This window comes from Coptis chinensis, chromosome 8 (genome assembly GCF_015680905.1).
Source record: "Coptis chinensis isolate HL-2020 chromosome 8, ASM1568090v1, whole genome shotgun sequence".
Lineage (NCBI taxonomy): Eukaryota > Viridiplantae > Streptophyta > Magnoliopsida > Ranunculales > Ranunculaceae > Coptis > Coptis chinensis.
In genome coordinates, this window is record NC_141463.1 from 92,771,412 (window position 1) to 92,794,545 (window position 23,134).

General features: G+C 37.0%; 2 protein-coding genes and 2 long non-coding RNA genes across 15 annotated transcripts; 1 reads left to right on the forward strand and 3 right to left on the reverse strand.

The window, feature by feature from the left end:
* Positions 1–1,057: 1,057 nt before the first annotated feature.
* On the reverse strand, positions 1,058–14,232 carry LOC147484456 (replication factor A protein 1-like). Of its 4 annotated transcripts, XM_086575398.1 has the most exons (9): positions 14,149–14,232; positions 13,645–13,851; positions 13,283–13,556; positions 13,083–13,167; positions 12,875–12,999; positions 12,322–12,392; positions 12,106–12,202; positions 1,573–1,634; positions 1,058–1,120 (listed from the first exon to the last, which is right to left on the reverse strand). In XM_086575398.1, exons 2-7 carry the CDS (start codon positions 13,795–13,797, stop codon positions 12,161–12,163), a joined length of 750 nt encoding a protein of 249 aa, XP_086431524.1. In that variant the 5' UTR covers positions 13,798–13,851; positions 14,149–14,232; the 3' UTR covers positions 1,058–1,120; positions 1,573–1,634; positions 12,106–12,160. The 4 variants fall into 4 exon arrangements, with proteins under 4 accessions (XP_086431524.1, XP_086431523.1, XP_086431522.1 ...); XM_086575397.1 differs by lacking the exons at positions 1,058–1,120; positions 1,573–1,634 and adding an exon at positions 11,817–12,031; XM_086575396.1 differs by lacking the exons at positions 1,058–1,120; positions 1,573–1,634 and adding an exon at positions 11,817–12,031 and having other exon boundaries at positions 12,296–12,392.
* On the forward strand, positions 3,235–6,271 carry LOC147484457 (uncharacterized). 3 transcript variants are annotated; one of them, XR_015203496.1, is made up of 4 exons: positions 3,235–3,372; positions 3,486–4,701; positions 5,693–5,829; positions 5,970–6,271. It is a non-coding gene; the product is annotated as an uncharacterized LOC147484457 (long non-coding RNA). The 3 variants fall into 3 exon arrangements; XR_015203497.1 differs by having other exon boundaries at positions 6,237–6,271; XR_015203495.1 differs by having other exon boundaries at positions 5,693–6,271.
* LOC147484458 (uncharacterized) lies at positions 6,715–8,101 on the reverse strand. The gene is made up of 3 exons (XR_015203498.1): positions 7,815–8,101; positions 7,428–7,715; positions 6,715–7,162 (listed from the first exon to the last, which is right to left on the reverse strand). It is a non-coding gene; the product is annotated as an uncharacterized LOC147484458 (long non-coding RNA).
* A 169-nt stretch (positions 14,233–14,401) lies between the features above and the next one.
* LOC147484459 (uncharacterized) lies at positions 14,402–21,326 on the reverse strand. 7 transcript variants are annotated; one of them, XM_086575394.1, is made up of 6 exons: positions 21,007–21,326; positions 19,773–20,868; positions 19,197–19,380; positions 16,057–19,113; positions 15,460–15,786; positions 14,402–15,223 (listed from the first exon to the last, which is right to left on the reverse strand). In XM_086575394.1, exons 2-4 carry the CDS (start codon positions 20,865–20,867, stop codon positions 17,378–17,380), a joined length of 3,015 nt encoding a protein of 1,004 aa, XP_086431520.1. In that variant the 5' UTR covers position 20,868; positions 21,007–21,326; the 3' UTR covers positions 14,402–15,223; positions 15,460–15,786; positions 16,057–17,377. The 7 variants fall into 7 exon arrangements, with proteins under 7 accessions (XP_086431520.1, XP_086431519.1, XP_086431518.1 ...); XM_086575393.1 differs by having other exon boundaries at positions 14,402–15,227; XM_086575392.1 differs by having other exon boundaries at positions 15,361–15,786.
* Positions 21,327–23,134: the final 1,808 nt, after the last annotated feature.

A 23,134-nucleotide genomic window follows, 5' to 3' on the forward strand; every position in this document is an offset into this window, starting at 1 on the left:
GTAAATTCCTTTTTTAATTACTTGTTAACAAAAGTACATGTTTCACGCATCGTATTGTCGTGATTATGATAGGTCTCTTGTCTGGATTAAATATTGTAAACAAAGTTTCCTGTAAAAATTGTTAGCGGAAGTACTGCCTGTTTGATATGATCCATAATGGGATGCCATATTTTAAACTCTTAACTTACGGGTTATTTGTACCATAACTGTAGAGTGGGCATGCAAAGAATCTACTAATAATGCAGAATAATTTGATAATCAGATACGGTGTTCATACAAATAATAGAAAGAAGTATATAACAAAGCTACATTCACAATAATCTATTGTACGTGGAAAAAAACTGTTGCGAATCACTTTCACAATAATACTACTTCTGGAACGTTTTTACTTTCAGTGAAGCTACATAGGTAATAACAAATGACAACATGTCTCTTGGATCAGTGTATAGTTAGAAAGATGCGTGCATGCGGCAACCCTCTACTTTGAAATTCAACTTCGTACATTGCTGTTAGGAAAGTAACAGAAATGAGCATATGTTAGTCGAACTAATATTACCAATTAAATTGTTTTTTTTTAAATAATAATAATTAAGGCATTCTTTATCAGTACCTGTAACTCTTCTATGATGTAGTGGTCGTTGGTACAAACTTTGCATGAATTGATTTAATTTAATTCTGAAAACCCGATGAACAATATCCAACCTATCATCTGCTTGTTGTCTCATGTTTTGGTTCAGAAAGAATTTGATCTCATACCAATTTGGGTTGAAGGCAAAAGTCAGAGAAAGAGTAAGGGGCTTTGACTACCACCTATAATAATTCAACCTTGCATCTTCAATATGTGTGTTGGCATCCATTACATATTGTTGATGCAGACGATCAGCTCTGATCAAATTGTACACTTCGTTTGGGACTAGTTGACTTGCATAGACTTCACTAAGTGTTCTTCTGTAATGTGGTGCCTGTCCATGCATTCCTCTAAAAAAACGATCAACCCATAAGTGATTTGCAATTCTTCTACATAGAATTAAATTGTGGTTGAAAATGATATCTGGATGCAATTCACGTGTATACTGTAAAGTTGTAACAACCCTCAGTACGTGATCATTCCGAGTACGCTCTACAAAGTGCAAAGTAGCTGGTTGAATACAAATGATAGTATAGTATAACATAACAAACGACGGTATATGAATTAAGATAGCATTCCTAATTTGCTAAATGTTTATACATTGAAAGTTCCTCTCTGACAAAATACAATAGTACGTTAAACTAAAACTATACTGCTATGATTTAAAATCAAATAATTAATGCACTAAATTCTGAAATAAATATGAAAATATTGCTAAGAATTAAAGGCAAAATAATAATTCAGCTACATTTATGGACCGATATAATATAAGTGTGTGACAATAAAAGAACAGTGTTGATATTGGTTGCAGTCATGGAGACATAAATCGTCAAATAAAGTTCATATTGTGGATTTTTTTTTTTTTTACTCTCTATCAAATTACTTTAGGGAAAAGCATGAAGTTTGGAAAAACATCTAAATTTAACTGTGTCAATGCAAGTTACCTCTTAGTCGTATCAACCTTGCAAGAAATGCAAACAACAGTAGTATGAAGGCGTCCATTGACCTGTTATGTAGGCATGGTATTTATTTATGTCAAATAATTTGAATAAAAAAAAAGAAACATGAAAATACCTGTGCTTAAGCAAAGAGGGCCAATTAATCTGGATAGTGGTCATTGAATTAGGTATTATATATAAACAATCACGGGTATGAGAGAATTATATCTTAAAGCGAATAATGGAAAAAAAGGAAAATGGATTCGACAATCAAACAGCGAATGTTTTAAATTGATAGCAGAATTCTCTTACAAAAACTTTGATAAAAGTCTGAAGGAAAAATTACCTATTCATTTTTTAGTTTATCCCGCATAAAATGCTGTTGTGTTCTTTTACGAAGAAATGGTGAAGGCGGAATAAAATTTTTATAGTGCCGTTGAAGTTTGGAACCGGCGCGAACACATGGAAATTACATTTTTAATCGACGCACCCCTTCGGAAGGTTGATTTGTTTAATTAGTAACAAGTATGCGAACCGTGCTACGGTGTTTTTTGAAGGCTTTAAACTCGTCGGTCTAATATTTCTCGGATAGTATGATTTTTGCCGCTCTAACTTATGTCTCCGATAGTATGATTGTTTGAATTTTAGTTTTAATCTAAAAAATAATATAAAAATATTATGAGGGATTGAATATAATTTCAGTAATGTGAAGGAGGGTTTTTTAATTATTTTAAATAATATGAAACTAATTCTAATTTTAGTAAAGTGGGGGAGTGTTTTACAAATTGTTTAAAAAGAAAAGAACTGATTATAAATTTAGAATAATTAAGGGAGGTGGTTCTAAAATCTTAAAATAAAGAAATTGGAAATACACTGTTCGGTTGAGAAGTGGGACTCCTAAAGATCCGGCTATCAAAAAATAATATAAAAATATTATGAGGGATTGAATATAATTTCAGTAATGTGAAGGAGGTTTTTTTAATTATTTTAAATAATATGAAACTAATTCTAATTTTAGTAAAGTGGGGGAGTGTTTTACAAATTGTTTAAAAAGAAAAGAACTGATTATAAATTTAGAATAATTAAGGGAGGTGGTTCTAAAATCTTAAAATAAAGAAATTGGAAATACACTGTTCGGTTGAGAAGTGGGACTCCTAAAGATCCGGCTATCAAAAAATAATATAAAAATATTATGAGGGATTGAATATAATTTCAGTAATGTGAAGGAGGTTTTTTTAATTATTTTAAATAATATGAAACTAATTCTAATTTTAGTAAAGTGGGAGAGTGTTTTACAAATTGTTTAAAAAGAAAAGAACTGATTATAAATTTAGAATAATTAAGGGAGGTGGTTCTAAAATCTTAAAATAAAGAAATTGGAAATACACTGTTCGGTTGAGAAGTGGGACTCCTAAAAATCCGGCTATCATATAGTGTAGAGAAGTATCGAGTCCACTATCCAAGGCTCACGTGCAGTTCGAATCAAAGACCATTAATCTTTGAGTAGTTGAGATCGCTCCCAAAGGACCCACGCCACTTTTTTCTCTCACAATCGACACATCGATTTTATCTAAAAAATGAATTCTACGCTCTTTTTTGGCAATTTCAATTGTTCGTAACTCAAAATACATAAAAATCCAAAATAGATAAGTAGATAAAAATCTCTTTTTTAAATCTTATCTCCTCTCTTCAAACTTCTCTCATTCTTCTTTTCTTCCAAAATTAAACTGAAAATGATAGAGTGATGTCAAAATTTAAAAACTTTTTCCTCTCTCCCCACTTTCACTCACTTCTCTTCTCATCAAGGTATCCTTCATTATTTTTTTTCTTTTCTTGATTTTATGTATTTGTTAATTAGGCTAATAATAATCAACTAAATCCGTGTTTTTTTTGTTTAATTTTTAATTTTAATTACACAGAATTCAGAATGAGTCTTCTAAGGTTATGAAAAAAGTTAGGTTTTGTGTGGAAGAAGAAAATGTTGTTGACACACCGGTTCGAATGACGAGGTCTAGAAAGGGTATTGACTTAGTTGTGTTTTCGCCGTTGCCGAATGCCAAGAAGAAAACAAAAAGAGGACGGAAAAAGGATGGGAATGATGATTCTACTGCTGTAGTTTTGTCAGAGAGTATTAGTGAGGCACCAGTTCGAATGACGAGGTCTAGAAGGGGTACTGACTTAGTTGATCTGTCGCCTTCTCCTGTTGCGAGGAAGAAAACAAAAGGAGGACGGAAATTGATTTCAAGAAGTTGAAGTTAAGAAAATGGGACTTGCTTGAATCACTTTTGAGAATAAGTGCCTTGCAATTGTTCTTCTGTGCCGGTGTTCCAAACAGTGATGCTATTGTTGCCTTAGTACCAGAGAGAGTGTTTGTGTTCGAACTGTCTTTCTTCAGTAGTTGTGAAAGTGTGTAGGAGCTGCTCTTTTTCGTCCTCACTGATGTCATTTTTGCACTGATACAAATTTTTTGTTCTTCATGTACAAGGATAGAAAGCTATGTGTAGTTATTTTGTTGCTGGCCTTGAGGTAGTTATTGTTTCATCCAACCAAACTTCCAAAAACAACCTTCTTCATCTGTTGAAATTCTGTATTGGGGCGTTGTAACAGATTAATACTCATCGGCATGATAGACATTTGATGTTTTGGAGATTCAGAAATTGTAGGAAAGTGATGCACGTTCGGAGACAAGTTTCCCCACTATCTAAAGCAGTTAAAACAAGAAAGATTCTTCCTATTTTTTCTCTCTTATCTCTTTTGAAGATAACCTCTGTTTCATTTATATTTTCTGTCTCACGTGAGGTTGTTTCTGGATATCTCTGCGATATAGTTTTGTCAGAGAGTGTTAGTGAGGGACCAGTTCGAATGACGAGGTCTAGAAGGGGGACTGACTTAGTTGATCTTTCACCTTCTCCTGTTCTGAAGAAACTTTGGTTGCTTCAGAGCAATTTGGATTAAATTTGAGTGACTGCAGAACTCTTCTTTTGATACATTCCTTTACACATCAATAAACAGAAAGACAAAAGTTAGTAAATCTGTAACAACTCCTTTTACAGAGTGAAATTCTTATTACACCTGTTCAAACTTGAACACAACTGATTGGTCAGACAAGCTCGCCTATGATGCGTTCGGCTAACGGTAATTCACTTCTTTTCATTTCAGCAAGATAAGTCTCACTTTTCTATTAAAACTGACTAGCAATGGATGACACAAATATAGTTTCAATGTTTGTGGTAAATGGTGGTTAATGCATTAGATTGTAATGGCTACTACTGGACTGGATACAACGTGGTTATGTTGATCCACCCACTTGAGGTTAGGAGTTTTTTTTAAAGTTGCTAACAGAATTTATTTTTTAGAGAAATCAATAGTTGACATGGATACTATATCGTGCATTCAAGCACCGCCTGTTAGAAAAGGGAAGAAAAAGCAAGCGAAGGATGAGGTAGATCATCTCAAACAAGCTGAGAAGAAGAAGAGACGCTTGGAGGAAGCACTTGCTACTTCTGTTGCTATTCGATCGGAGCTGGAAAAGAAAAAGCAGAAGAAGTAGCCATGCATTTCCTCTTTGGAGAAGACTCTTGACCGCAATAGGATGAAGGTTTCAATCCTTGGAACCGCGCCAGTAATATAGGCTTTTTTATGGGAGGGCGAAAAGCAGTCCCTGGTAATCAGGGCTATACAAGGTATTCACTTGAAGGACTCGGGCGGGTGTCAGATTTCTTTCTGCCACAGAGATACTATCTGCATCAATTATTAGAGATTGCATCCCTTCTGGCATATTCTTGGCAGTTGTATTTTATATTGTTGGCAAAGGGTAATAGGTGAAGTCTTACTACGGAGTGAAAATTAGCAAGTTGTTTTGAGATCTTTGGGTCTTTCAAGTCACAACAGCTCTGCTTTGGCGCCCGAAAACGGTTCTGTTCTTTGATACCGGTTAGACATGCTGACTGATGCTGAGGTCAATTAGATGGGGTTTAGGGAACATATGCTCCACATTCTTTAGTACAGCTATTAATGTAGTAAGCCCGGCGAATGCCGGGCAAATTATCTAGCCATATATTGGACTCAGATCTTTTTGGTTTATCTCTACACTCACGATGAACCCTTGCTTTTGGCCGTTGAACAGGGAAGAGATATCTCCACCACCTTCATCTTCAAGTCCAGAAACACTAGAAACATTAATTGAAGCTGATAAACAACGTTCCATCATCGTATCTCGAGGAAACGAAGAATTAGATCGAACGGTTTGCTCATCCTATTAAGGTACTTTCCTCAAAGTCCAGATCTCTATTGTAGATATTTTTGGATTTGTGTGCTTTACAATAACTAATGATTGCATACAAGAAGTAAGTATAGACTTTCCAACGGGTCTTTGAGAATTTTTTTGATACAATAATGACAAGGGGAAGAGCTGATGGAGTTCAAAAGAAGCGCTTAATCTCTGCTTTGTGTGTTGTGGCAATATTTCTTTTCTTCACTTCCCCTTTAGGATAAGCAGTAATCTGAATTTCAAACGATGTTAAGGTGACCATGATATGCCGATGGGAATGTTTCCAGAGTATTGCCAGTGAGAATTCTCAGCGAGTCGTCCTCTTCTTTGGGCCTTTCTTTTTGTGTCTTTTCTTCTGCAGCCTCGACACTGATCTGTGTTCTGTAATCGCATTCGGCAGGGCACTCCTCATGAATAGAGCTTCTTCTAGGCCAATATCTTCCTATATCTTGACCGTTCACTGATGTTTTTGTGTATTAAAACTATTAATTTAAAAATGGAATCAGAACTTAGAAGCAACTAAGTAAAGTTACAGGTAAAAGATGTCCAATTCACAACCTATAGCACAAACCCATTCTGGTAAGATTGCAGTGGAGCAGGAATGTTAACAAATAACATGTCCAAAACACATGTTCTGCTGCTCACAGGCACTAACACAAAGAGCTTTATACAGGAAGAGTACGAGACTAACCGTGTCCTGCTGCTCTAATAAGTTACTTTTACGTATAAATGACATGTTGTATAGTTATACAGACATACTGAGTTACAGCAAAAGGTTAAACATGTCTACAGGCTCCACTTTGCCAAATGACCAACAGGTCATAACCCCCCAACAACATTCAAACACCTAAATGAGCAGGTATGTGGAACCATTATCCTTTTCCTATCAGGCACACACACGAACTGCAATACTATGTAAAATGATATGACATTTTATAGTCGTGCAGACAAAGCAAATAGAAGTGTGCAAAGAGAAAGTACAAAAACTCACTTTCACAACACATATAACTACATGTGAATGGTCAAATATCGACCACAAGTTTACAAACTGGCTGATTGAAGATCACAATATCAAGATATTTATTTATTTAGTCATAATATAACTGGGAGTCAAGATGTCAAATCATTCAAGGCCATCTGATAAGGTGAGGGACACAGGTCTCCGGAGCCATGGAACAAGGTATCCAGCATATCACAGCTGACACTGCCGACCAGCACCTCACCACATAATGATCATTTGGGCACATGAGAAACAAGCAAAGCCACTTGGCTACACCCCCACATGCTGCTTGACCCAGTCAGTAACTGGAACAAAACAGGCTTATCCTACACACAGTTTGGTAAATTGAACAAAATTAGGCTTATCCTACACGTAGTTCAGTAAATGGTCTATGTTCTAAACTGCATTTATAGATATCTAATTTGGATAGACATTCTCGATAGATCCAACAAAGCAAGTGTGAGTAGGGACGTTTCCTGTTGGTGTTTAATATGACCTAACAGAACACTTCTGAAAATAGGAACATCGCATTGATTTCAAAGAGCCCAAAACTTAAATGCCGAGACACATGAGGTCATTGTTCATACTTACCAGTGTTTGTGTAGAGACACATGAGGTCATTGTAGCAGAGAGGAGTTGAAGCAAAACCATTTTCTTTCATTTTCTGCAGATGGGACACGGATTTATCAGTTAGGCCTGCTCTGACATAACAATTCAAGAGCGCCATAAAGTTTTATCAATTTTGTCTTCGTCGCTCAAACTATTGAAGTAGCTCTCAGCAGAATCCAAACCTCGGACTCTTCCAATCAGATCTAACTGCACAGCACGTTCCCCTGATGAAAATGTGCACTCAACTTTCTTTTCCATCCATTCAGAAACCTGAGGAACAATGTAACCATGCGAAAAGGTCATGTTAAAAGTAACTTAAAATATATCAAATGAATAATTAAACAAGAAAACAATAGTATAGCTACTAACATGAATACGCGTTCTAACTTATCTCACACTCTCATATGGATGACTCTCTTTTTCTGACCATAGACTAACAGTCTTGAGCACTTTTATCAATTTTGTTTGTCAGCACCTTACGTAGGACCACTTAAAACAATACTGTGAAAGACTCTGAGACTTCTGTTTTTACCCATTAACACACATATAACATTGCGCATCTGAAGACTTGGAATGTCTTTCCCTTACCCGACTTGCCTCATATTGATGCTAGACCTATTGGTAGTTGGAGAGGGTGTTTTGGCAATTGAATTTGACCAGAGCAGAAGAAGCATGTATGTGGCCATACTCTCCCTCCATGTTGCAGGACATGAATGAATACTTAAGCATAGACCTATGCTGAGTAAGTACTTTATTTTGATTATTACCAGGGGAGGAGATTTTTGTCATGCTTTCTAACAATGAGCTCCTTTTATTTTGCAGTGTCCTTTGTGAAGATGAAAAACAAGCGGTTGCTGTGAAGAGTCAATTGCAACTCATTTTGATTATTATGTACAAAGAACCCTTGTCCATGGTGCTCTTTTATTGTGTCAACCATCCTTAGTAGTCCGGACTTAAAGAGCCTGTGGCTGCAGTCAAGTCAAGGTAACCCCTAAGTTCTAAGCGGTTCACAATATTATCTTAAATTCTTAATTGTTAACTATAATATTTTTTTTCTCAAGTTAAGGAGGAGATTTTTGTCATGCTTTCTAACAATGAGCTCCTTTTATTTTTTTTGGTGTCCTTTGTGAAGATGAAAAACAAAATACGGTTCTTGTGAATAGTCAATTGCAAGAGCTTTTTTCTCACCTATGAACATAACCAGCCCTTTCCATGGTGCTCTTATTGTGTCAACCATCCTTAGTAGTCCGGACTTAAAGAGCCACGTGGGTGAAGGAAGTCAAGGTAACCCCTAAGTTCTAAGCGGGTTCACAATATTATCTTAAATTCTTAATTGTTAACTATGATATTTTTTTTCTCAAGTGCAGTGAACATAAGTCGCTCTATTCACCTTTTAAGGATTTAATTTGGAATTTGGTCTAACGTATCAAGGAAGTCAAGGTAACCCCTAAGTTCTAAAAGCGGTTCACAATATTATCTTAAATTCTTAATTGTTAACTATGATATTTTTTTTCTCAAGTGCAGTGAACATAAGTCGTTCTATTCACCTTTTAAGGATTTAATTTGGAATTTGGTCTAACGTGTCTCTTGACAATGAGCTCATAGATGTTTTTATATTTGGAAATATAAATTGCTTTTGTCATGTTATTACCTACTTGATATCAAATTGCAAGTGGGGTTAAGTTCTTAATTCGACATTCAAAATAAAACAACCTTTTCTCAAAGAAAAATGTGGCATTAAAGGATTTAAATCCACGTTTGAAATTCACTATAGTAACCCATCCACTGCATCAATTCTTGCTTTTGATCCTTTTCAAACTCTTTGGCTATTGGGACACTTGTAAGTTTTTTTTTTTTTTTTTTTTAAAAATTGTGTGTATGAAATGTTTTACTTATTAGGCTATTACTAACTATTATTAAGTTAAGTATGCATATCCATAAAATATATGACATATCCGTCATCTTCTTCTTATTGCATTGAGTCGGCTCTCTTGCATCCATGACCCCGCCGACCGTTCATTTTTATTACTGTTTAAATTTTAAACTTGGATATTACATGTTTATTCATTTGATGCTTTTGCTTCTTTACATTTCTTAGTTTCAATATGTTACAAGATTTCATGGCTTTATGTAATGATAGATGATGCAAAAGGATCGATATCATGTTGGAAGCTATTAGAAGCGGGAGGTAGCACAAAATGCGAAAACAGGTTTCTTCTTGAGTCTTCTTAATTAGTTCTTATTTTCCCCGCATATCTTTAAGCCTCTTCGTTGTTGAATTGGTCGTAGTCTCATTGAAAATGTGGATCCAAATCACCGTAATCGCAGTATAAGGATTTGTTCCCCGATCGATAAACATTGGATTTGTATTATAATTTATGTATTCTCCGAACACCGATTGCCATAATCGGGTAAACATTCTAAAGGTAGAATCATGGACCGTAAAGAAACCCGGTTCAATTATTTATGTTTGTCCACTTTAAACTATATTATTTTCAACTGTCTGGCCTGGACATAGACATGGCCGACTCATATTGTTTGCAAAATAAGGAACAAATTCTTTTGATACCTTAACCTTAGGTTCATCAAAGCTGTTGCTCCCTTAGAGAGGGTGTTTTACAAGGTTTTGTGTAGTGCTCTAACAAGAAAATTATCTATAAAAGAAAATTGAAAGTAAGGATGGTATATGTCATAGATTGTTCTAAGGCATTTGTTATCTCGCTTCATATTACGTGTACGACATCATTTTTTGCCTTTGATTTTAGGTGGACTGCTGCTTTGTATTTTTGACCCTCGCATACTTATGTCGCAGTGACTACGCTGCTGGAGGGTATGGATTCTTTTCAAATTAAACTAACTGCATGCAGTAGACAGATTTGGGATTTGATTCCCTTTTTAGTTAGGAAATGCTTTTGCGCACAGGATGGTGTGCATGTTTACACAGGATGGTGTGCATGTTTATTTGTTTGTGGGTCGTGGGTGGTTGCAGTTAATTTGTCTACCCTTTAAAAAAATTATATAGTTCCATGGCCACTTTACACTCCAACACAGGCAAACAAGAAACAACACCCCCAATTTCCCATTTCCATAGTCATAAACAAATTCAATAGAGGCAGGGTGTGTTCTTTATAAAATTTTAAATTTTATTTTTATATCAACAAAATTAAAAATAAAAAAAATGTTCTGCCAAAACAGAAGTAGGGTCTTTCCTACTCTATCAACCTTTTAAAGTCCACCCTTCAATTCAAAGCCCATAGACAACTTTTTGAAATACTTTTAGCCCAAATTACAAAGCCTAGATCAAGCCCATACTTTAATCATTTTACAATAATTCTACAAAAAAAATCTCCCCTCTTTCTCTTTGGAAGCTCTGATCAACCGTTATGCAGGTATTAAACCTCTTTCTCCTTTCAAGTCATCGTCTCTTTCTTGCATTTATATTTATATTTAAGGAAAAAAGTACAAATATTTGATAGTCGTAGTAATTGTTTGTTTATACCATGCATAGGTTGAAACCCCATTATAATACATCTATTGTTATACTCATGATTGACCATGAATACTGAGTAGTTGAGAATGCTCTCAGTGAAACACGTCAGCCCCCTTTTTATTCAAATCCATGCCATTTTCAATTGTTCGTAAAAAAACCAAAAAAACAGAAAGTACAAAAGAAAAATCTCTCTCTTCCTCTTATCTCCATTTTTAAACAAAAAGAAACCTGAAAAGTGAGAGCTCTCCAAAGTAGTAACTCAGGAACCCTAACTTACTGCAAGGATAGCAAGGTTTGAGAGCTTGCAATCTCTTTAAAAAAAATAGAAAAACATAAACTCTTCAAACAAAGTATGCAATTAATCATTAGCTATCAATATACATATATTATTTATTCAAGTGGACTTTAGGCTTTTGAGTCATTAGCTATTTATGTAGCAAGTCCGGCCATAGGCCGGGCCAAATGGCTAGTTAATATAGTAACAATCGAGTTAATATAGTTTTTTTTTTTTGTGAATTAGTCAGGTGCCCTAGTTAATATAGTTTTTTTTTGTGAATTAGTCAGGTGCTCACGTGCAGTCCTGTCAATGCATCTCTATTCTCGAAGGAGTGAAAATAATGTGTGGCCATAGTCCATATTTATATGTATTTCGGAGTAGTTAATAATGGTATTTGTACTGATTAATGTAAAGAATCATGAGTCTTTAGTTTAGTTAGTATGTACGTTGTTGCTTAGAAATGGGTATTGAATAGTTTTATTTATTTTGTTAATAGTTCGCATAAATGCCACTTGATTTTTTATCAAGTTCTGTTTGAACTTGAGGCTATCATCAGATAAAAAATCATCATGTAAGGTACTAAAGCTATTAATTAATATCAGTATTAACTAAAGAAAAGGCAATCGTTCTGTTTGAAATTAAGGCTATCATCAGATCAGCAACTATGGCTTGAAACAAAAGTGTTCAACATACTGTTTACTCTATAAAAAAATCATCATGTCAGGTACTAAAGCTATGAATTAATATCAGTATTAACTAAAGAAAAGGCGATCGTTTGCAGTTTGGACAGAAAATTGTATTGATATCCTCTTCGGCAACCTATAAAGAAGCGTGAACAAATGATAAACAAAAACATGTTAAACACACTTAAAAAAATATACCCAAACATTTACCTTTGCATACCAACATATAATTTCTTATTTTTTTTCATTGTTATTATGTTCTTGCCTATGCTTTGCACCATGGAGCATAGTAAGTTTCGATCGAGACCTGAAAATTTTAATATAGTTAGCATAACTCATAATAGTAATTATAATATTAATAATATTTTTATGAAATTGTCGTTAGGCATATGATTTATACCTGCTAAAAATTAGCAAAGGTTGTACCTCTGGAATGCCTAAATTTGAATAGATTTTTGAAGACCTTGTAGTGGATACATCGTAAACGCCTGCTTGTCCTAAGAAATGCATACAGATGAGGAACTTGAGACATACTGACATATATAGTGTCCTAAGAAAGTCATATATACTATCATCGAAGATTTTTTTTAAAAAAAAAAGAAAGAGAAAGAAAGGTTAAAAATAATGGAAATGACGAATGGAGCAGCTGAGTTAATGAGAGTCACAAAGTCTGGACTATATTCAAATATCCACGTTATGCATTCCAGAACACACATATTTAAAAAGGCATTGGTCTCCTAACAGTGTAAGTAACAACACTGCAATTGGTTGAATGAGGAATTTAGTCAAGTGGAGGCAAAAATGAATTTGAACATAATAAGACAATATTATTTATATGCACCTATAAGTCATTATAAGTAGATAATTCTACAGAAATGACAATTTTCCATTAAATTTTGTATATAACTAATCAATAACTCGACAACAATTTAATAGCTTTGAATTATAACCACTTGAGAAGTTGTGGTTTAAGGTTTACCTTTGAAAAAATTAACACTTGCAGATGTAACAATCAAGACAGGTGGTTGTGTTTTTAAAGAATTGGTCTTGTTGTCAATTTCAGATGCTATTTTCGTCCACAATGTAACTCTCAATTTATTTCCCCTGCATATAAATGAAAAAGTTCATAACAAAGTTGTTGGAATAGATTCAATTTGGTTTGTGTGTAATACGACAAAATTTTATACCTTTCATCTTGTAGAAAAATATTCCTTTTTTTGGCAATGACTCCTTGTTCCATTTCAGACACTGAGCACAATATGCCAACAACATCTGTTTACCATAAACAAATTTATACATATATAATTAAAACAAGGTATGAACATGTGCATTCATATGGAATATGCATATTTAATGAACTTGTAAATTTATTGACAACAGGGCATACCCACAGAATGTTCGATTTGTTTAGAATGTAGTCTGAGATCGGTGAAAGGAACGAAAGAGAAGTTATAGTTCGGAATGGTAGCGTGTTGTCCATCAAGAACCTTTAAAGTGGTATCCCATTTGAAAAAGATAACAAAATCATGATCCACAGGCTTGTAAGCGCTTTTGTAGGCAGCGACGTTGAAATTGTTAATTTCACACACTTTACCCTCTTGCAGAGCATGCTTATGTCTTGAAATATAATGTTCATAAGCAATTGCTTTTATTTGATCACCCTGGGAAAAAAATGCAAAAGCAAAGTAAGAAATGCACAGTAATACTGAAAAAATAAATGTAACAATGGTTTTTTTTTATTTTACTCACATGTTTATCAATCAAAATCATATCTATACTTTGGAGCTTTTCTTCTTCTATGGAGTCAAAAACTTTCCAAACTCTTGACAATCGGACGAGTAATTTCCATTGCTGTCGAGTAGCATCAATTTCAGATATGTTGTGGTGATCCCTGATGGCCATTCTTGTATTGAAGGCATGCTTACGATAAGGCCGTAGTAAGTGTTAATGTCAACCCTGGAAACAAAGGGAAACCATTGCATGTATATATTAGAAGTGGGTCTCTTATGGGGGTGTTTTTATCAAACTATTTGAATGCAATGGTTAGAAGGGTAAACTATTTAAACATCAAAACAGAGAGTGGATTTTAAGTTTATTGGGGAGGAAAAAAAAATGAAAATTTAAATATGATTGAGATCAATTATATTTACCAAGTAGCAACAATATGTTCATATGAAAAGTATGAAAGTACTCCAAAGACGCTTTGGTTCGTTTTAGAGTTGTAAGACATATTTGTAGTTGAGGAATACTCACAACGTTGAAACGTCGTGAAACGCTGTGAAACAGATTCGAACATTGTTTCTATTTTCTTCGTCGAATAGATTAGAACAGATGTCGGTTTTTGGTTTGTTAAGAAAAAACTGTATTCAGTAACTACTTTTTTTTTTTTTTTGTTTCTTTGTTTTTGGTAATCGGTAACTACTTTGTTGGCTTGCTGTAGCGGTGCCTCTGTAAAAGAGGTATGAAGAGATACCAGTTAAGAACGTAGATATAAGGCAATCGTGTGAAATAACAATGAGTGATCTGGGAAAAAGTTAAAAAGAGGCTCAACATTCACAAACGTTAAACTTGTTTCTAGCGGAATTCCACATATACATTGAAAAGAAATGTTCTCTAAGTTTTGTAAGTCTAAAACGAAAAAGATCAATTCAGGCGTGGGCTGGCGTATTAAGATTTTAGAAAATATCCATATAAACCATTCTTATAAACTTCTTGACCATTTAATCCATCATAACACTGGCCTGACTTCTCTTTGACAAGTTCAAGCAGCATTTCACAACCCTGGTTGCCCTGAGAAAACAACGATAGCCCTCGATTCTGTAAGCAGTCAACTCGGGAAAGCAATTCCTGGTCAAGTTGGAAGCATGATGACACTCCTACTTCTCCGCTGCATCTAAGCCGATCTAATAGAGTAATGTTCTCATGCCGAAGGGACTCAGTTTCAAGCCTAGAAGATTCAATTTCTCTTCCCAAGTTCTGCTCCACACCTGTCAATCTCACTTGCTCCATTTGCAGTTTACCTACATAACTATTAAATTTCCCAGAGGATACCTTCTTATCAACTTCGTCACTAAGTCCCTGGTGAAGCCCACTGATTGTCTTCTGTTGCTCACTGCAGGTCCTCTGTAATCTTGCGATTGCTCTATGCAATTTTTTGTTTTCCCTCTCCTTGTCTTTATAGCTTCTTTGTATGGATTCCTTATCTGATTGTGTGCTTGTGAACTGTTCTTGTAAATCCAACAGGTTCTGTTGAAGATCATTGTTCTGCTTTCTCACTTCTTCCAAATTTGTCTTCATGTCCTTCAAGTGCAGCTCCGAATTTGTTATCCTGTCTATGTTCTCCGTGGTTTAGTATCCGTAATTTTTAAGATTGTAATCGATATAAAATATTTTATAAATATAAAAGTAAATCTATAAAGTGCAAGAATGCATATAATTTATTGCTTTGTTATTGTTCATCAAAACCTTCAAGCGCAGCCCAAGGACTGATGTTAGGATCAAACTTAAAACGAATGTATGGGGGATGACAGAAGAATAATACTTATTTAAGTAATTGCAGCAAACCTGACAAACAAAACAGGAAAAAATCCATATATCGTAATTATTATCACTTGAGAACATGAGTTTGGAACAGTTGTTCAGAGGTCAGACCAATTCTTATTCACAGCAAGGATAGACCCGTCAGAAAATGCCCAACAGAGAGAGATTATCTCTTTATCCTCTTGTTCATGGTCAGAGATGTCATCTAGAATTTAACTACTTGATGCTTTTGAAGAACCATCTACTTTCCCATCCCGCAATTGGAGATCCTTATAGCCTCTGACACAAACAACCTAGGCTTCAGAAACATCCCACAGAATAATCAACCCTTTCTCATACGCAATGAGCACTCTGCAGAAGAAAAATATGTGAACCTTAATTTGAGGTTTTATTGAGCAATCATGCGTCTTTATGTCCAACCTATAACAAAATAGCTACATTCACTCGGAGAAACGAAAGTTTTGATTTGATGAAACCAAAAAAAATTCAGGACATAAAGTTACTGGAGCTAGTTTCTTTGATAACGGCATAGTTAGTTAGTAAATTTAACGCAAATGTTACATAAGAATAAACAAAAAATCATACATTAGAAGCACATGAGAGTAATATGTAGTGTAATACCTATGGTCGCTGTAAGGATGTGTCACACTGAGACAGGACCTCTTTGTAAACAACATTTCTGGTGTGTTCCAGGGAATCTTGGTAACCTTCCATTCTTCACCATAATTTTTGTACATTCTCTAGAAACACCTCTCGACAAAGCAACATACATCTGCCCATGACTGAAGACAGGTTCCGGGAGATAAATACCTACATGTTTGATTGTCTGGCCTTGTGCTTTGTTTATAGTCAAAGCAAAGCTCAGCCGTACTGGAAATTGCTTCCTTATCTTCTGAGGTTTTCAAAGGAATGCGAGGTATAAATTCCTTTCTGCCAGCAGCATGTCCGGTTACTATTTCTGCATGAATATGGTTTGTGTCGAATCCCAGACAGACTAACCTGGTCCCATTGCACATTCCATACCCAGGATTTATATTTCTAAGCAACATAATTGGTGCACCAATCTTAAGCCGCAACTCATGAGCTGGCAGACCTCCTGGAGAGATATTATTTAACAACTCTTGTTGGTACAAATTGCGAAAATCATCCTCGACCGAATCAAATGAATAGAATACGACTTCCTGGCCGGGTAAGAATTTGAGAACACGATCATTCAATCTATTAACATGGCTGTTCAAAGGTGTCAATATAGCTCTATCCACAATGTAATTCAAGTCTCTTGCATTGTCGCATAGATTTGGGAAGACAGCGTCAATCAATCTGTCAATGGAATCTTCATTTTCCCAAGGGATAACCATATCATCCGGAACTCTGATCATATCATTTTCTACGTAGGGTTCTTCAGCATTTCCAAGCTTCAGTAGATAAGCAGAATAAGAAGGATCAGATTTTGCACGCATGTTTTCTTTCAAGCGAAAGATCCTCACCTGTTTCCATAAGTCCGACTTAACAATACATGCATTAATTGTTTGTGTCCTTGTACCACGAGGTATTATTGGTAGTGTCTGCCTGAAATCTCCTCCAATAACCATAACTTTTCCGCCGAAAGGGAGTGTTTCATCGAAGAGGTCTCTAAAAGTTTTGTCTAAAGCCTCAAAAGTGTAGCGATGAGTCATCGTGATTTCATCCCAAATAATAACACTGGCTTTTTTGATGAGGTTAGCTAAATCTGTTTCTTTACTAACTAAACACATGGAGTTAGGTTTTGGAGAAAGCGGAAGTTTGAATCTAGAATGAGCTGTTCTTCCTCCGGGTACTATGGTGGCTGCGATTCCTGATGTTGCTGTGGCAAGAGCAATTCCCCCGTCTTTCCTAATAGAAGCCAGTATTGCACGATACAGGTATGTCTTTCCAGTACCCCAGGGCCATCCACAAAGAAAATTCAATTTTTTTTTTCTTCTACCACTTGTAAAATAGCTCTGTAAGCAATTAACTGTTCTTTATTCAAGCGATCAATAGACAATAAATCTTCATGCGGCACTACAACAGACAGCTCATTCTGTAGGAGTTCAGAAAAGGAAGACTCTAGAAGTAATTCCTTATTTACAGGAGGAAGATCATAATCAGATATTACCCAGTTTTGTAGTACTAAGAGTTTACTTATATCACTGAGAACCTGATTGTGCAATACTTCAACACGTGTAGTGTTAGAACTCGCATAATCCTCAGCCATCGCCATGACAAACTCATCCCATAATCTGCGCACACCTGTTGGTTGGCAGTAGACTAAAAGCATAACAAATAAACTTCTCAAAGCAGATGGCATTTTGACTCTAGGAGCTTCTACAAGGCATGCTCGATAACTATCATCATTTTCTAAGAGTTCAAGTCTTTCAGCAGCTTCTTTGAAAGTTTTGCATCTCTCACCATTAACATAAAGCATATCATGGAAAGATGTGGGACCCCTAACATGATTCAGCAGAACCCTGAGGAAAAATACATCACCTTCTGAAGGATGAATGGTATATATTCTTCCAATAACTTTCAATGTCGATAATCGACGAACCCAAGTCCTTTCTTTTGCAAGCCACCGGTAATATTCAGGTATTTCTCTGTATAATAATTGCCTTGCTTCATGATCATCTCTGTTTAACTTAAAAAATTCTGTTAGCATAGTTCTAGAATTTAGCTCATCTGCAAGTACATTGGAGACAGACTGATGACTATAGTACCGAACATGTTGCGTGTTCGGCAAGTGAATGTGTAGTCTTTCAACAGATGGATAAATCTTACTCAAGGCAAATTTATAAATTCTCCACAAAGCCTCAGGTGCACAAATCCATCTGCCATCAACGAAGTGTTGAATCTCATCAAAATCAGGTCCACGTCGCACTTCGAGAGATACACAGTCAGGTCCTTTGTAAACATACTTGTAGAGATACTTAACAGATGAAATGCTACTGCAGACTTCAACATTAATATGACAATTATATTTCCTCAGCAACCAAGGGTTATATGGAACGACCCAACTATTGTTGGCAAATTTTTTAGATCTCCCACCAAGAGGGACAGAACGGCCGTCATAACGCCTTTGATATATCGGGTAGGTATCATTCCCCTGAGTTGTAACAGGTGCAAAAGGCTTGGGATAGTTTCTTTTGCATTTTCCAGTTTTCATACATGGAGTGCGTCTGTATTCAACTCCACATGGACCATGTATCATATGTTCAAGAACAATACGATATAATTCTGGTTCTTCATCTTCATAAGGTATTTCTGCCCTAACTATCTTGTCATAGTCATCAGGCCCCTTCAGCTTGTCCTCTTCACTGAAAATAAGCAGCATGTGAACATGTGGCAACCCTCTTTTCTGGAACTCAATAACATGCTCATGAGCTACGACTTTACCCAGTACACCAACTTCATAGATATCCTTCTTTAATTCCTCTAACTTTTCACGAAATAAACGCGTGGTCAAATCTGGTCTATCCTGTGAAGTTTGGCCAGGTTTTAGTCTGGAAACAATCTCGTCCCATCCTGGGTTGCACGTCATAGTGAGAAATATGTCAGGCTTTCCGTATTTGTGGACCAACGCCATTGCGTCCTGGTATCGCTGATACATATCACGCGGACTACCATTGTAAGAAGAGGGCAAAACAGTTTTTCGACCAACATTGGCTGCAATTGTAAGAAGATGTAAATGTCATGATTGCAGATAAGTGAAGTATGTAAAAAAATGTTTATAACTTAATCAATATTACCTGCATTGTTTTCACCAGCAAGCAGCGCATCTTGAAGTCCTTGATAGATTTCAGCTCGAAGGGTGTCTTGGTTTTTTCTAATCCAATGCAATCTACTACTATCAATTTTTATGTAGTTGTCAACTATGTATTGCTGAAGCAAACGACCACCTCTAAGGAAAAGAGAGGTATCATGCTGCCTAATCTACAAATTATATAGATAAACGATTATAACCATATCAGATACAAAATGAAACTTTAAAGGCATCAACAAATTAAGGGCATGCATAAGTGGAGTAAAGCATGGAAAAAATAGCAACTCTACTATCGTATAACAAAGCATATTCTATGCAACCGTATACATTAAGATCAAGTATGCTTAAGCAATCTAAAAAAAAAATGGGTTAAAGTAAACAAATTGTGATTGTGAAAAATAAAATTAAGTATGGCAAAGTCAGCAAGAGTTAGTCCCTTAAAATACACCAAAGTGCATGTGATTTCGTATGGACAAAGTAAAAAAATTTAGGAGAGGAGGTCCACAGAAGGTTTGTAAAATGTGTACACTTTTTAAGAAGCTGTTAAAAAAGAGTTTCTGACCTGAAGCACATAAGAATAAAATGCACGGCATGTCACACTATTTCCATTATTGCTCCTGGTATTAAGATCCCACCCATAGCTCCCATAAGGTAAAAGTAAAGGGTATTGCAAAGGATCATAGTAGCCAGCTGTTTCTGGCACTGGGATCAATTGTCCATGCATGCCTTGAATAATGATCTCCCTCCCACTATTAATTTCTTCATCAGCTGCGCCAACTACTACCGCAGCAACTTGGGACGCACTTGGAAGAGAGTGCTGCCGTTGATGAGGGGATTGTTCCTTGATAATCAATCTACACTGTGTTATGTCATCGCGCTGTCCAATCTGTCTCAGCACTCCAACGAAACAGTTAGCATCCAATGCACTCTTGATTTTCTGAACAATTTCCAAATTTAGTCCATCGTTCTCGGACATACGATGCTGTAATTCGTGATCAGTATCGTATATATACATCTGCAAGAATCTAGGCTTGGTTCCTTCAGCAGGAGTAAGGCTTCCAATTCTATGGTACACACCACCTTGAGCACGAAATGTATAAACTCCTTGTTCTTCATTAGCCAAATCCCTATCGAATTGCACACCCATCGACGTGAACGAAAAGACATGATTGTAAGAGCGGATTTGACCTCGAAAATCACGACCGATAGGTGTTTGGTCCTCAAAAAGTGCTAAGATTTCTGGTGGGGATGCGATCTGAGTAAGCAAAATCTTTCCAGATTTACAACAAAAATCAGATGTCTCTCGACTGAACAAAGCGGCCATGCAAAATCTGCAGGTCCTTGTATCTGCCAGATGAAACGCAACAAACGCGTTTGAGTCTCTGAAATTCCTCGCACAGTTTCGATGTCTACGCATAAAAGTGGTGACTGGAGTCTGTTGAACCCCACTATAAGTATCTGAAATCTGAGAAGTAATGTTCTGATCCCTCGCAACTGCACCGACTGCATTTGTCTGTCTTTGTTCGTCTCTCAGAAGTCTTCTTCTTGCACGCCTTCTAACATTTTGTGTATTTATTCTCTCAGCATCCATAAGTAGCCTTCGAACTCTGTATCTTTCACGGGCTTGTTCTCTCATTTGTTCAATAGAGCAATCCATTCTGTCACATTCAATTCAATTTTAATCTAATTCATGCGTAAGTCCAAATAGGAAAAAATGTAATAATGAATTAATGTAAAATGTAAAAATGTAGAAAATGAATCGATGAATTAATGTAAATCAAAAATATAATCCTAACCATAACAATTTATCTATGCACTGATGAAGCGACTGAATTGACAGACGCACCAAATTTCTCTATGAGAAGCACTGATGAAGCGACTTAATAGCATGAGATGAAGCAGTTTTTTTTTTGGTAAGCGATTAATTTCGGGTGAGTTATAAACCGTTTTGTTTTAAGAGTTGAAGCAGATTATCGAAGTGAAAGGGTGCGACGTCGGTTCGGAGAAGAAGTGCGGTTTACCTTTTTTTTTTTTTTTTTTTTGGGTAATATAGATGAGATAAGCGAATTTGGGAGTAAATTTGGAAAATATAACGTGATAAGCGAATTTGGGAGTAAATTTGGAAAATATAACGCCTTAATTATTGTATGCCCCCCCATAACTAGAAGACCTTAAAGAGCTAAGAGTTAAGGAAGGTTGCTAGCTTCTCGTTTCTTTTTCCTATTCCCTTCATCCACTATTGAAGGTACCGTTCGTGCTCCTCACCCGGGAGCACTCACTCTCTTTCAGTTGTTTCTTCAAGCAATGATGCTTTAAGCAAGCGCGAAAGCCGTTGCTTGTTGGGTCAGATGCTGATGGAAAAGGGAATGGCTAGCGAGAGCACAGAGGCTTTGAAGCCTACGTTTTCAAGGCCGGGAGAAGTAGAGACGGGCGACCCGGGGATTGCTTCTTCTTTGAGCCTCAGTTAGCGTAGTTCCGTTACGAATGGGCCTATGCCTAGGTTTCTTCCACCCTTTGCATGGGCTAGTACGGCAGCATCTTCCGTTTTTCTTTCTTCATATAGATTGGCTTGGTCTTCCGGCGGTGGAGGTGGGCCAGGTGTTGAATGGAGTGTTCCTTCACCGTTCCTGGAAAGCTCTGGAAGAAAGCAGCAGGTAGTCTCTCAGGTGAACCAAAACCCCTTTCCGCACCTTGTCTGAGCCGGGTTCAATTGAAAAGGAAGGCTGGGACATAGGGACATCGTAAGCTCTAGCCAGCCGTCGACTAGGCGTACACTTCTAATTAGGGAAGCTACGAGGCATCAGCAGTTCCAACAGTTGCTTATTCGTAGTCGCCTGTATCAGCTCGAAGGCGTGCTCTGGCCGACTCGCTCTACCCTGATCCCAATTCCTTTTCAAAGTAAAGGCCTGGCCCAGGACAATCACGGAAGACTGACCAAATATCGATGTGTTACGCTTGACACACACGAACCCAATCTCTTTTCGACAAGCCAAGCTCACTAAGGCCCCGTCTCTCCATAAGCTGTTCCAACCGTAGGTGCCAGTTCAAGAGACCTATTCGCTCCTAGCTTCAGGCATCCTACTTGCCTCATTGTATGCCCCCATTACGGAAGGTCAGGGCTGACCACTAAAGGAGCCGAGTGAAGGCACCCTACAGGAAGCACCGCTCCTGCAAGCACCGAGAAGACTGAGTTCAAAGCAAGCCATTCAAGACCTGAAGGAAGAGAGGCTGAAGCAAGTGGTACTGACGGAACGGATGCCACTTTCGACAAGCCAGCAAACCGGGCTGGAGAAGGAGGGAAGGGAACGGTAAGAACAGAGGAGCTAACTCCGTAGCATGATTTGAGGTGTGAGTCAAGCAATCAAACGGATGCAAGCCAGGGACCAGGAAGCAAAGCTCCCTATCCATAAGCCCGCCATGAAGGAAGGAATGGAGAAAGACTTCAGCTCGAACTACCACTACGCTAACTACGGAGCAAGCGAGCTAACCGCCTGGACTGGAGAAGTAGGGCACGCACCTTCAATCAAGATTTTGAGAGGTCTTCGGTCATAGGCAAAATGGCCTATCAGCTCCTTAAGACAAGACGACTAAGCTGCGGCTGCCTTCCAGAGAGTGTTCTGCACGGTTCTTAGCCACCGGTTGTTACCCCTTAAAACGGGTATCCAATCCTGGGTCAACTAGGCTAAAGGAAAGGGAGGCGGAACCTATACTGGTCTTACCGCAACCAGAAGGCAAGAAGACTATCTTCACGATCTGACCATAAGACAGCGTCTGCGTCCGGTTCAGCTTCTATCGTTGCTAGATACCAAGGAGCTCAGTCAATGATTTGGCCCACCGACAAGAAGGGGTGCTCTCCGAGGGTGGTGTCCCATAAGGAAAGCCTACTACAAGTGGCTGACATACTAGAAGGCGAGGACGGGTCAT

Excerpts from the sequence above, each read along its gene's own strand:
- LOC147484459 (XM_086575395.1), bottom strand. The coding sequence starts at position 20,867 with ATGGATTGCTCTATTGAACAAATGAGAGAACAAGCCCGTGAAAGATAC. Across the intron at positions 19,381-19,772 it reads TTTATTCTTATGTGCTTCAG|ATTAGGCAGCATGATACCTC; the intron begins GTCAGAAACTCT and ends TATAATTTGTAG. Across the intron at positions 19,114-19,196 it reads TGCTGGTGAAAACAATGCAG|CCAATGTTGGTCGAAAAACT; the intron begins GTAATATTGATT and ends TTACAATTGCAG.
- LOC147484456 (XM_086575396.1), bottom strand. The coding sequence starts at position 13,797 with ATGGCCATCAGGGATCACCACAACATATCTGAAATTGATGCTACTCGA. Across the intron at positions 13,168-13,282 it reads ACAAATCGAACATTCTGTGG|ATGTTGTTGGCATATTGTGC; the intron begins GTATGCCCTGTT and ends TATGGTAAACAG. Across the intron at positions 12,393-12,874 it reads AAGTGTTAATTTTTTCAAAG|GACAAGCAGGCGTTTACGAT; the intron begins GTAAACCTTAAA and ends TGCATTTCTTAG.